Source organism: Dromiciops gliroides, chromosome 5 (genome assembly GCF_019393635.1).
Source record: "Dromiciops gliroides isolate mDroGli1 chromosome 5, mDroGli1.pri, whole genome shotgun sequence".
Classification (NCBI taxonomy): domain Eukaryota; kingdom Metazoa; phylum Chordata; class Mammalia; order Microbiotheria; family Microbiotheriidae; genus Dromiciops; species Dromiciops gliroides.
This window is the reverse complement of record NC_057865.1, coordinates 103,320,331-103,334,670: the sequence shown is the minus strand read 5'-3', so window position 1 is coordinate 103,334,670 and position 14,340 is coordinate 103,320,331. Positions and strand designations below refer to the sequence as shown.

At 39.4% G+C, this 14,340-nt stretch overlaps 1 protein-coding gene across 1 annotated transcript in view; it reads left to right on the top strand.

The window, feature by feature from the left end:
- MGAM (maltase-glucoamylase) overlaps positions 1-14,340 on the top strand; it is a 196,932-nt gene that overhangs the window by 36,024 nt on the left and 146,568 nt on the right. Inside the window, 9 exon segments of the mRNA XM_043967551.1 lie at positions 301-385; positions 749-866; positions 3,313-3,484; positions 3,860-3,976; positions 5,717-5,871; positions 7,418-7,502; positions 7,927-7,983; positions 9,189-9,313; positions 13,525-13,613. Coding sequence (XP_043823486.1) covers positions 301-385; positions 749-866; positions 3,313-3,484; positions 3,860-3,976; positions 5,717-5,871; positions 7,418-7,502; positions 7,927-7,983; positions 9,189-9,313; positions 13,525-13,613 — 1,003 coding nt within the window.

Sequence of the window (14,340 nt, the reverse complement as noted above, 5' to 3'; positions counted from 1 at the left end):
TCAGACATGACTGAAAAGACTTAACAACACTAAGGGAAAATACAGTAGATGTTATGTTCAGAAGAACAAAGCCAGCCATAAAGAGAAGTCTGGAGAATAAACTAACCCCTCTTAATAAGGGAGTCCTAGATAGGTAGAGAGGGAAATCCATTTCGCATTAGGTCTGTGAGACTGTTTTTAAAGGCTATAATTAACTGGGCAATTCCCCTGATTTCTTAAAAAAAAATCAAATAAGTACAAAATAGAGGTTTTACCAGTCACAGCTTATGCTTTGTAATTTCTCCATTTTTGTCTCTCTAGGATATGAATGAACCCTCCAACTTTGATGATGGCTCATCGACCGGATGTTCACAGAGTAACCTAAACTATCCCCCATTTACTCCTAGTAAGTCATGGGGCTGGGCCTTTGGATGGGATGTTGATTATTAACCTTTGCTAGGCGCAGGCAACCCTAACCCATAGAATTAAATGGCAAAATAATGGTGATGTTTATAATCATGGTCATTATCATGGCTTATATTTGTGTAACATTTTACAATCTACAAAGTAGTTTTGTCAGACGTAGGTAGTACAAGTGTGTCTTTGAGCACATTTTACAGATGAAGAAACAGAGGCTCAGATAGGTTAAGTGGCTTGCCTAAAACTGTTAGTGAGTAATGGACATTGAAATTAAATCCAGATGTTTTGGAGACTGATCAACATCACAATGGCCTAGGCTTTCATCAATTACTTCATCTTTCCCCCTTAGGAATTCTGGACCGATTTCTGCCTGCCAAGACCCTTTGCATGGATGCAGTACAGTACTGGGGCAAACACTATGATGTCCACAATCTGTATGGCTACTCCATGGCAATTGCCACAGAAGAGTAAGCGCAGCAGTCATCAAATTGTGTTTATCAAAACACCTGTGGTTTCAGCTTATGGTTGTTTGCTAATGTGCCCTCATCTGTAGTGTGTGGTGCCACAGACTTAGGGCATATGACGAACAGAAGAAAAAAAGACTTTCTTTTTTTGTGATACAATTTGGAGGGGGGGCAAAGGAGTTGGTTAAAAAAAAAAGAAAAAATAATTAATAACCTAGTGTGTATGCAAAGTATTCATTAAATTAAATAATTTGTTACCAAATGGGGGAATGTTTTGCATCAAGAAGGGCATAGTGAGAGAAGGAGCTAAGGTTAAGGATAAAGAAACATTTCTTTTTTTTTTTTTAAGTGAGGCAGTTGGGGTTAAGTGATTTGCCCAGGGTCACATGGCTAGTAAATGTTAAGTGTCTGAGGCTGGATTTGAACTCAGGCCCTCCTGACTGCAGGGCCGGTGCCACCTAGCTGTCCCTAAAGAAACGTTTCTACTGGGGAAAGACTGCTCCTTATCACTAATCTTTGATCTCTTTCTCTTATTTCCTCTTCTATAGTAAATCATTTCCCATTCAGTACAGAATTATTTAAATTATAAATAACCTTTGATCTTTCACTTTGTCTGTGGCTTTTTGAATGACTGAACGCTCAGCTTGAATGAACATGACAGTCAAGAAAGATCTAGGGGAGAGAGCATCATCAAGGGGCAGAATTTTAAAAGGCCATCAGGATCCATAGTTCTGGTTCTCTGGCATCCCAATGGAATGATTGGCATTTAGGTCAAATCTTATGGCAACTAGTAGCAAAGGACAAGAATCTTGGGCAGAACATTGTTCTAAAGAAGTAGGAAATCAACCAGGATTTGGAAATAATGTTTTCAAGCAGGGCTTTTTATTTTGTTTCACTTTTTTGGGGGGGATTGTTGTTGTTGTTGTTTGGCGGGGCAATGAGGGTTAAGTGACTTGCCCAGGGTCACACAGCTAGTAAGTGTCAAGTGTCTGAGGCCAAATTTGAACTCAGGTCCTCCTGAATCCAGGGCCAGTGCTTTATCCACTGTGAGACCTAGCTGCCCATGTTTCTCTTTTTAATCTAGTCTCTGAAGTGGGTGATGAGATAGAATTTTTGGATCAGGAGAAGGTTCACTTTGTCCAAGGTCCCTGTGGCAGGCACTAGCTTAGGCTCAAGGCAGAAACCCTCCCCCAATGAAAACAGTCCCTACCTATGTCCTTTCATTTCCCCTGAAATTCCCAGCAACGTGGAAATGAACTAGATAAATGAGTGTTATCAGTAGCAATGTTATGTCTCCCTGTGTGAATCTTGGGAATAGAAGGTAAAGCCCAATGGAAGACATTCTTTTTCCTAATACCCTGAGTATTACATTCACTCAAAATGAATATTTAATATTTAGTCATTCAAAGATCTCTTCTGTCTTCTAAGGTCATAAGACATGAGAATTCAGACTATGCCTGGGGTGTATATAAAACCAGTGGGAGTATAGTTTATCTTACGTGGTTCATGTAGCTGATGTCATTACAAGGAGAGTTCCTATTTGACAAAATTATTTGTAAATACTGGCCAGTGGCCCACTTGTTGAAAACAATATTCCTTACAAGATTTGTGTTTCTGGCTCTACCTCTGGATTCTGATCTCTATTTCTGTCTCTATGTCTGAGAGGCAGCAAAGTATAATTACTATGGAGATAATCTCAGAATCAGATTGATGTGGATTTAAGTCCAACTTTTGACACATACTAGCCCTGTGGATAAAAAATGAAGCAGCTAGGTTGCCCTGGAGATGGAATGCTGGATCTGGGGTCAGGAAGACTGGAGTTCAAATCTGCCCTCAGATATTAGCAGTGTGATCATGGAGGCTTTAGTTTATTTCCTTCTTTCCTTCCATATGACCCTGGACAAGTCCTTTAAAAGGGCAGCTGGGTGGCAGAGAGCGCTGGGCCTAGAGTCAGGAAGACTCATCTTGAATTCAAATCTAGCCTCAGACACTTATAATTATATGACCCTAGGCAAGTCACTTAATTCTATTTGCTCATTTTCCTCATCTATAAAATGAGCTGCAGAAGGAAATGGTAAACCACTCCAGTATCTTTCCCAAGAAAACCCTAAATGGGGTCAATAAGAATTGGGCATGACTGAAAAAAATGACTTAACAACAAGTCCCTTAACCATTTGGTGCCATAGACAGTTCTCTAAAATGAGAAGTTCTTAGATCAATTGCCAATTTGCATTGGTAGGGAAGTTTTTTCACCAAGGGTTCTTTACAACAATGAAATCATAGGCCTGGACAAAACCAAAAATTTACACTTGTGTCTATGGGAGCCTGTGGGGTTTTTGTTTTTGAAATTAATTGAAATTAATAAAATCAGAATCAACATTCTTTTTGCTCAATCCCTGAAGGTGAGCAAACCTGTTCAACTACCTATCTCTTCCTTTTTCCTTTGCAGGGCTGTAAAAACTGTCTTCCCTAACAAAAGAAGCTTTATTGTGACACGTTCTACCTTTGCCGGGTCAGGCAAATTTGCAGCCCATTGGCTAGGGGACAATGCAGCCACTTGGAATGACCTTCGTTGGTCTATACCTGGCATGCTTGAGTTCAACCTGTTTGGTATCCCAATGGTAAGCCGTCACTTCCACTTCTCCATAAAGGCATAGACTATAGAGAGCATCACCTCCAGAAAGCCACAAGCTTCTCTACTGGGAAGAAATGTTTCACCCTAATCAATCTCAGATGAAATCCTCCTTTATTTCTAGTTTGAGTTGATTTCTAGAGGGAGTCCTGCAAAGTTCAAGTGCTGAGATGTCATTTTTATTATAATGGGGGTCAGGAAGAAAATGCTAAGAGTGAAATATGCTTACATTACAAGGCTCACCATTAGAAAGTAACAAGATGATAGAAGTGTGATAATGCTAAAAAACCAAACAAACCTAAAACCAAACAAAAAAAAATTGTGCACAAAAAACACCCATGTCCATAATTTGTGATGATTCCAGGTGGGCCCTGACATCTGTGGTTATGCTAATGATGTCTCAGAAGAACTGTGCCGGCGGTGGATGCAGCTTGGGGCATTTTATCCATTTTCCAGGAATCACAATGGTCAAGGCTACAAGGTAAACTTCTCTAGAGATGTTCTTTCTTTCTTTTTTTTTTGGTGAGGCAATTGGGGTTAAGTGACTTGCCCAGGGTCACACAGCTAGTAAGTGTCAAGTGTCTGAGGCTGGATTTGAACTCAGGTCCTCCTGAATCCAGGGCCGGTGCTCTATCCACTACGCCACCTAGCTACCCCCACTAGAGATGTTATTAAGAGCAATTTGGAATAATTTAGGAGAGGCTAATTTCTCCACCAAGGTGCTTGTTTATTGAAGCTCTTGTATGGTCTGTTACATTTGAGCTAATTAAAAAAAGAAAATGACCCTATAGACAGCCCTCAGAGTTATTTCTGTCAGAGTGCAGTGGATAGAGCTGAGGGCCTGGTTAGGAAGGCCTGACTTCAAATCCAGCCTCAGATGCTTCCCAGCTGTGTGACCTTGGGCAAGTCACTTAATCTGTAGAGGTCTGCTTCATTTTCCTCAAATGAAAAACAGGGATAATAATAACACCTATCTCTCAGGGTTGTTTTGAGCTTCAAACAGATAGTTTGGCAGGCACAGTGCCTGCCACCTAGTAAATGCTTTATAAATACTTATTCCATTCTCTTCCCTCTTCTTCCAAATTTCCCTATTTCTGTCAAGGACATTATGATCCTTCTACTCACCCGTGTTTACAACTTTAGTGTCATCCTATATTCTTCACTCACTCACCCCCACATATCCAGGCAAATGTTGTTTCTTACTCTGCTCCATCTCTCATGTCCATTTTCTCTCTACTCACATTGCCACCACCTTACTCCTAACAGATCTCATCTGGGCTGTTATAATAGCCCCGTAATCAGTCTCTTTTCCTTGAATTCACCACCAGCACCATCACCACCACCATTTCAAACTCCACACAGCCACCAAAGTGATTTCCCCAGATAATATCTATAAAACACTTTGACAGTCTTAAAGTACATAGCTATTATTACTAATTCATAAGGGAATAAATTGGATTTATTGCTAGTTTCATTGTATTTATTGCCATTGTCCTCATTCCATTTCTAATGGAATTAAGAAATTCAACCATAGAATTTGAGAGCTGACATTGTTAAGGTCATCTAGTCCCATTCCCTGCCTCATTCAGAAATGCCCCCTGCAACATTCCTCACAGCATCTGCTTTAATACATAAATGACAATTGCTGCAAGAGAATGAGAACAGAAAGATCATTGATTTGGTCCTTGGAGTGTTTGGAGAGGGCAGTTTGAGGCTAGAAACTAAGTATCAGGAAGCTGAAAAGCCAATGGGTGATGAAGTAATTGAAACAATGGGTGGTCTCTTTGATCTTTGCCAAGAAAACCCTGAATGGGATCACGAAGAGTGAGACAGGATTGAAACAACTGAATAACAACAATACAGGGAAGGCATTAGAATTAAGGGGAATCTGGAAAGGCTTTTCGTAAGAGATGGGATTTTGGTTGGGTCAGGAAGGAAGCCACGAGTCTGATATAAGGAGGGAGGGAGGGTACTCTAGTCATAGGGGACGACCATTGAAAATGCCTGGAATCCAGAGATGGAGTGTCTTTTGTGTGCAAAACATCAGTGTAAGACAATAGCTTCTTTTTAATTCCAAGCTAATTACTTAACATCAGTAGGTTCCCATGGTGTTCTAGTCTTCCTCAAGAGTAGTGTTTTGGTATTTTACACAGAAGGTACACTGGATGCTTTCATGTTTTGTGATCTATAATGACAAAGACCTTGTCCCCTTTGCTCCTAGGACCAGGATCCTGCTGCATTTGGAGAAGATTCTCTTCTTTTGAATACCTCCAGACACTACCTGAACATCCGCTATACTCTGCTGCCCTATCTCTATACCCTCCTTTACTGGGCTCACACTCGGGGGGACACTGTAGCCCGCCCCCTTCTACATGAGTGAGTTTCCTGATCTCCAATTTGAATTCTGATATGTTAAAACTTGGTCAGCTCTGATGGGGTCTACATGGTACCAAATGTTTGGGTGAAAACTGAAAGCAATTCCTGGGATTACCAAGTGATTTCTTTTACAAAATAGATGGATAGATTATTATGAATTTGGCAGTTATCACCAAAATTAAACTACATTTCTAGCTATAGAAAATGGTAAAAAAGAGGATCAAATAAACACTGAACCTACTAGTACGTTTTTTCAAAACACACAACAAATTTTACATTGATCAAGTTGGTTTTTAATTGAATTTCAGTAGGGATTTCCTACCTTGACTAACCCATAGACATACTATTAATTGGGAAGGTCTAAATTAATAGACTAATTTATACTATAGCTGAAGAAGAATTTTTGAGCAGTTAAGTGACATGAGCACACTTGTGTGGGTTAAGCTGATCGTATTCCATGTAATGCCCCTAGGTGGTGCAGTGGATAGATGCCATCCTCAAGTTAGGAAGACTCATCCTCATGAGTTCAAATCCAGTCTTAGACAGTAGCTGTGTGATCCCAGGGAGGTCACTTCACCCTGTTTGCCTCAGTTTCCTCAACTGTAAAATGAGTCAGAGAAGGAAATGGCAAACTACTCCAGGATCTCCAGCAAGAAAATGCCAAATGGGGTCAGAAAGAGTCAGATATGACTGAAAACAACTAAACAACAATATTCCATGAGGGCGTCTAGTTATCACACTGTCTACAGTATAGGCATAGGCTTATTCCATGCTACTTTGCCAGTAGAAAGGATGAACAAAGCTTTTTTTTCTTGGTTCGATGATCCCATATGGGGAGATAGTTTAATATAAAGTGTGCTAGGAAAGACTGCCTGCTTGAAAATTTCTCCTTTAGCAGTCTGATTTGGAAACTTGTTTTATACCCCTAGAGATTTATTCCTTTTAAATTAAGATGTTCCTATCTCTAGGACCATATACTATCTATCTTATTGAAATTCAAATATCTTTGGGAGAGGTGACTCAGTCATTGATAGATATTTTAAAATCTATTTTTAACATTCATTTAAAATTTTTTTCTGAAATTGAAAAATTTCATTTTATTTTAATCCCTCTTTCCAGCCTCTCTCCCACCCATTGAGAATGCAAGCAAGATGGTATCAGTTATACATTTGAAGTCATTGACTTTTTGTGTGAATTAGTTTAATGAAATCTATTTGTTCTAATAATCAGCTGAAAATTTCTGTAGGTGGGTGGGGATAAGAGGGTAAGTTGGGGATGGGGCTTGCTAACAGAAGGCTACTTAGAATCAGGGACACTGCCTAGCCCTAGATATTTACTTCAGTAGGGGAGGGGGATGGAAGAAGGGAATGGGGGCACAAAGGACCTCTGAAAAGGGTGCTAATTGGTACCAAAGATATACTTTGATGTTTTGCTTTTAGTTGGTGCCATTTTTCTTCCTTGTGATACCACTTAATAACCTGAATCCCTGAGCATTACTGGCAATAACAAGTGATGTTAATTATCTCCTCCCATCTCTGGTTCTTAGGTTTTATGCTGACAGTTATACCTGGGATGTGTATCGGCAGTTCCTGTGGGGACCTGCGCTGCTCATCACTCCTGTTCTGGAGGAGGTAATTTTTTTCATAGGGAGTCAATATTATCTTCAGCCCCTTACCCTGCTCTTCTGGGAACCAATCAATCAATCAATAAGCATTTATTAAGGACCTACTATGTGCGAGGCAGTGTGCTAAGTGCGTTACAAATATTATTTCATTTGATTCCGTTAGGCAAATTCTGATGCTAAATCTTTGATTTGTGTGGGATTTCCACTTTCTCAACCTTACCCTTTGGAGGATTGCCCCGATAACTTCCCTGAAGGTGCTTCTGTTCTTAGTATAGGGGGAATCCACGTGAAAGATGTTTTGGATTACTGAGTGGAGTGAACATTCCAGCTTCAGCAGGGAGTGGGGAGAAAGGTGGAGGGAGAAAGGATGTGTGTTAGGGAAGGATTTTCATCTCAGTGACACAAAGGGTAATGCTCTGCTTTCCTTTCAGGGGGCTGAGAAGGTGGTAGCATATATGCCTGATGCTGTTTGGTATGACTATGAAACTGTAAGTAGATCTGATTTTCCACAGATTTCCTGGTGAACACAGTTATTTGAACAAGACTTCCTAGGGGATGGGGGAGGGGGAGGGATTATGACTGTGAGAGAAATTCAGCCAACTCTGCCCTTGAGATATCTCCTAGTGTAATTTTTTCTTTTAAAAATATGAATTCTTTGGTTTTATATCCCCTTTATTTCTTTTCTTTTTTGGTGAGGCAATTGGGGTTAAGTGACTTGGCCAGGGTCACACAGCTTGTGTCAAGTGTCTGAGGCTGGATTTGAACTCAGGTCCTCCTGAATGTAGGGCCGGTGCTCTATCCACTATAACACCTAGATGCCCCTCCCCTTTATTTCTGAATACATTTCTCACCTACCTAGCAAGACATTTTTTGCAGCAACAAATAAGAGACAGAAACAGACAGACAGACAGACAGACAGACAGACACACACACACACACACACACACATGGGGCAGGGGGAGGATGTACAGTTCAACAAAAACCAGCAGATCAACTGTGTCGAATAATATGCACTATAGTGCGTTCATTGAGATTCCATATTGAAGCCTTGGGGTGGGGGCATGGGAAGAGAGAGAAGGTGAGGTATCTCTTTGATCTTAGAACACACAATGCAGTGATGGTGATGACCTAGGGACTATACACTTTAAGCCCTGTTCATGATGCTTAAGCTGAGCTTCAGCCAAGAAACTAAGTAGTAGAAGAGGATTTTTATCTTGAAAAATTTGTATCTTTTTTTTTCTACATCAGATACACTTCCAAATTATCTCCTCCTTTTCTCCAGATTCACTTCTTAAAACAAAAAAATAAGAGGAAAAAAGTTCACCCAACTTAATTTCAACCAAATTTGACAGTGTATATATAATGTTTCACACCCAAAGTCCCCCATCTTTGTAAAAAAGGGGGAGAAGGAAGCAATGTTTTATGCACAAATATTATGGCTAACTATTAGATTTTGGAAATTGCTTTTGCATTCAGATTATACTAATCTCTCTGAGTATGTTATAAAACCATAATACCTTAGCATCCCCAATATGATAACAAGATGATGCTGGCATTACAGTCTTTATGTCAAAGCCTGGGACCCAACTGAATGGAAGAAGGATAGGGGTGTAGCATGTATAAATCACAAAGCAAATAATGGAGAGGTGACTCTATTCCTAATGCAACCTATTCTTCCTTCTGTACTAATTAGGGTAACCAAACATCATGGAGAAAACAAAGTGTTGAGATGTTACTCCCACCAGACAAAATTGGACTCCATCTTCGAGGGGGCTATATTTTCCCCACACAGGAGCCAGCCATCACTACAGTAGCCAGGTACAACATTGAAGACTAGCCCCATCTCCAGGGTTGGTTCATGGCTGGCCATTTCCCTTTTTTTTTTTCAGGGCAATGAGGGTTAAGTGACTTGCCCAGGGTCACACAGCTAGTAAGTGTCAAGTGTCTGAGGCCAGATTTGAACTCAGGTACTCCTGAATCCAGGGCTGTTGCTTTATCCACTGCGCCACCTAGCTGCCCCTGGCCATTTCCCTTTACAGATGTTTAAATCAGCTTGGAGTGGACACTGTGGCTCTTACATCCCAATGAGTGGTTCAGTGGGTGGGTGGAAGGAAGGAGGGGACTAATCAGCAAATTTACCCTTCAGTCTTGACATTCAATCTTGGTTATCCTTGAGAAAATAATTGGCCGATGCTTCATGCAGTAGCATATTGTTGAAGTTCTCTATCAGAGATGGTATGTGGCACTGTGTAAAGACTTAGAGTCACAGGACCTCATCAGAGTTTAGCCATTTACTAGCCATGTACCAGTCAGCTAATCTCTAAAAGCTTCAGTTTCTTATTTTGTAAAATGAATGGTGTTTGACTAGATGATCTCGAAGCTCCCGACCGCTAAAGCTGTGATTCTATTTTCTGTCTTAGTAAGTCATCAATTTTTACCCCTCAAGTTCTATTATCCTTGTGCTTTTGTGACCTTTTATTCTCATCTTTGAGCTTCCTAATCGCTAACCACAACTCTAATTTTTGTTGTTCAGCTGTTTGTTCGTTTTTGTTTTTGCTTTTTTGTGTGTGTCCAACTCTGTTACCCCATTCAGGTTTTTCTTGGCAAAGATACTGGAGTGGTTTGCCATTCCTTTCTTTAGCTCATTTTATAAATGAGGAAACTGAGGCCAGCATGGTTAAGTGACTTGCCCAGGGTCACACTGCTAGGAAGTGTCTGAGGTCAGATCTGAACTCAGGAAGAAGAGTCTTCCTGATTACCCAGTTGTCTGCAACTCTTATAGAAGATATTATCTTATAGTACAACGAACACTGGATTAGAACATTCAAGTCTTGGTGGGAGAGTTAAGCTAGTCTAGGTGATAGTTGATAGGTGATAGAGGGGAGTCGGGGATAGGTTGGAGGATTAGTTTGGAATTTGATCTTTGAAATTTTGGGGCTTTGAAAGTCTGGCAAAGGAGGTTTAGACTTGAACATGAAGAAATGAGGGAGCCATTGAAAATTTTTGAGTGGTGGAGTATGATAATCATATTATGATAATAATATGACTTGATAATCATGTTCAAAGAAGATTCATTTAGAAGTGCCATACAGCATGGATCAGAAGGAGGAAATGCAGTAAACAATTAGATCAAGGTTTTAGAAGCCTTTACTGGCAATATCCTAAAAATCCTCAAGGTGGCACTATTACTTCATGGACACCAATGTCCCTTTTTTTCCTCTATTAAATGAAGTACCCTCAGGAAGGTATTTTTTTTTTCCATCCTCGAAAATGAGAGGAAAAAAATGACTTTTATGAGTTACTTTGCTTTCTAGCTTTAGTTTGAAAAAAAAGTAACAATTTTTAATAATAGATTTTACTTTAGTCTAGAGAATTTTTTTCTCCCAAAGAATAATATCAGCAAATGAATTAATGTGATTAACTCTCAATGTGTTTATTCATCGCTATTCCTGTCCTAGATTGCTCCCCGCCACTTCCCTTAATCACATGGCATTCTTGTGGTTTGTGAGGTCCTTTGATGCTTAATTATCTGGAATAAGGATGGCATTGTGGGCTGATAAGCATTTATGGTTGTCAAGAGCCATGAGTTAGCTAAATCTATCTACCAACTGTGATTATATGAGCTTTTCTATTTTAGCATTAAGTCTGTCTGAGGATTCTGAAAACTGCGGAGCAATAATATTTTGGTGGAGATTTACGGGAGCTATGTCCCTATGCTTGAAATAGTAAGGAATAATTTGCAAGGAGAACTGGGAAATAGCCTGAGGGAGATTCTAAAATCACAATGCTGTATAGGCAAAATGGTTACATTCAGCAATAACAGTATAAACAAATAGGGGTGTGTTTATACACACATATGTGTATATATCATTACATATATAAATGATAGATTTTAAAACAGTTGTCTTCTGTTGGGGCTAAAAATAAAGCCTTTCTGGATCTTCAAACACTTGGAGACTAGTATTGAAATAAGTGGAAACAGGTGAGTACAATGTTGTAGACTATCTGGATAAGTCACATATAAGCATGGATGTTCTAAAAGAATAGTTTACATGTTGCTAACTGCTATCCACAGTAGCAGGTGAACAGTTAGAGGAGGGGTGTTTTTCAGTATATTTAGAACAACCTGTACAGACACCTTTATGATCCAGGATTATCACAAAATAGGTTAATGGGGGAGATTTGTTTCGTTTGTTTGTTGTTCGTCCTTTGTTCTTAAAGAGGACCAATGATATTATGAGGGTTATTTAAGTGAGGCAGGGCTTCAAAAAGTTGTCAGCATTACTCTCCCCTCCATTGTTATCAAAGTCCAGTGGCAAGACAGCAATCAGAAGGACCACTGGGTCAGCTAGAGGTCTTACAAATGTGAATGGAGGGAACTATTATAGCTTCTCTTCCAGCTATTTATATCTGTTCTAAGTTGAAGGTGATCTTCTGACTAGAGCAGGAAAGAAAATTGAGGAATAACAGCTTTCTATATTTTAGCTTATTGAAGAGGGCAAAAGGTTCTTAGAGAAGATGGGAGGAGGGAAAGAAGGGTGCCCAGGGGAGAAGTGAAAAGGAAAATCATATTGAGGAATTGGAGGAAAGTTATTATCGAGGTGGGTAAATTGAAAATGTGATAGTGAAGAAAATCAGAGAGAAGAACTTCTGTGCCCTTGGGACTATATAGCTCGTATAAAGTTGTTTTGGAGCCTAATTCCCAACATTCTGAAGGAGAAGCACTATTATCATGGTCCAGGGAACCCTAAAGCTTACCCTATAGGAACCAACAAGAAAGAGAAATCCCATTACAATTCCCTAAAGGAAGAGATGGAGAAATCCCATTACTATTCCACAAAGAGATATCTGGGAAGCATGAGAGAAGTATAGACCCAACAAAGCAAATCTGATGGATTCTCTTCTTCGTGAATCTAAGAGTAAAGAGACCCTGAAAGCTTTCACCATGCCTCAGTTGATTCAATTTCTGCTGATGCATGTAGGAATCAATGATACGGTAAAAAGAACTCTGGAATATCAAAAGGCTTTGTTTTGGATAGTACATGGAAGGATTTGGGGAGTGGTACAGCTAGTGTTTTCACCTCTTTTAACTAATGGCCATGACTTGGAAGAATTAAAAAGACATAGAAAGTAAATGAATAGCTCAGGAGATATTACAAAGAATTAGTTTTGAAACACGGGCAGGAATGCGCAGCAAATGTTCTGATCCACAATTTTCAGAATACAGCTTCTTCTCCTTTATCAAAATTAGGAAAATACTTGACCATTTCTTCTCTGATAGCCTTTTCTATATCCTTTGAAATCTAAATATATCAAAGATTTAGATATCACAAACCTAAGTAGATCAAAAATAAAATCAGATTTCTTATTTCAAAATAAACCACACATGTACATTCACATCTAATGGATTCATTAGTTGATGTTCAGTCTTTATTCATGACAATAACATGAGTAACTGGATTAATTGCAATGGGAGGCTTTTCTATTTTCTATGTCAAGGAAAGGGGTTACAGTTTACAATTCTATAGTTGTAGAAGGTAGCTTGGTATGAAAGCTAATTCTGAAATAAGAGGACAGTTTCAAATCCCACTTTTCCTGTATACTGGTGTGACCTTTCTAAGTCACTTAATCTTTTAGAGTCTCAGTTTCCTTATCTGTAAAACGAGGGGGTAGGAAGATGGCCTTTCAGGTTCCTTCTCAATCTAGAATGTTTGCTGAGGACTTTCCCCAGAGCAACTCTTTAAGACAGATATTGCAAGCATCCTTCCCACTTTGCAGCAGAGGAACCATCTCAGGTTAAGGGATTTGTCTAAGGTCAAACAGCAGACACAGGATTGGAAATCAGAACTTCTGACTTTAATTCCAAACCACTTTCCACTGTACTACAATATTAACCAAATTGCCTGGTGCTAACAACTTTTTTTTTCCACTTGTGGAGAAAAGTTTCTGCTAGTGCTATTCCCAGATAATGTGCCAATTTTTATTAGATTAAGGTCTTTAGTCCTTTAACTCCATCTTCTTTTCTACAGCCGAAAGAATCCTCTTGGTCTCATCATTGCTCCTGATGACAATAAGGAAGCTAGAGGAGAACTTTTTTGGGATGATGGAGAAACTAAAGGTAAGCACTGCAATGCAGCCACAGACCAGGGCATGTCACTCCAAATCCACAGTCTTAAACTCTCAGCTTCCTATGGTCACTAAATAGGGGTAAGAATCTTTTCCAGATGGTTCTTTAAGAAAGTTAATGTTCACCATTTAAGAATGGTTTATGTTGTATGATGGGATCCTGAGAGGATTACTTTGTAATTGATTCTGTATTGCATTGATTTCATATTATAATAGATTCTGTATCTGTTTAAGTTCCCTATCTATGTCCTTTAGTAAAGTTCAGGAATTTAGCTTTCCCTTCTGAGTTAGTAAGTCAGTGTAATTAAAAAGAAAGGATTGTCATCTTCTATACCATTAGTTCTTAGGTTAATACCAAGACATCTAATTTTATCTGTAAATCCTGAAGCTAGCTCTAAGAGATTGCCCTTGAATTGTCCTTGCACAATTAAGGAAGACTTTATCTCCCAAATGAACCTTTTTAGGCTCCAGGGAGTCTGCTAACTCATATCCACTAACAAGGTCTACAGTGTGCAGATGAATCCCATAAATGAATTCCTTAATGGCAGAGGGAAATTGTCACTAATCCCACATAAATGCCAGCCTGCTTTCCTTGATGTACCTAGTCATGTTGTCCCTACTTCTATGATGCTATTTAACCTGTAACCAATTGCATTGTCTTCCCTACCTACCCAATTCTGCTCTTTGTTCCCTTGTATTTCTCCAAACTATATGAAGTC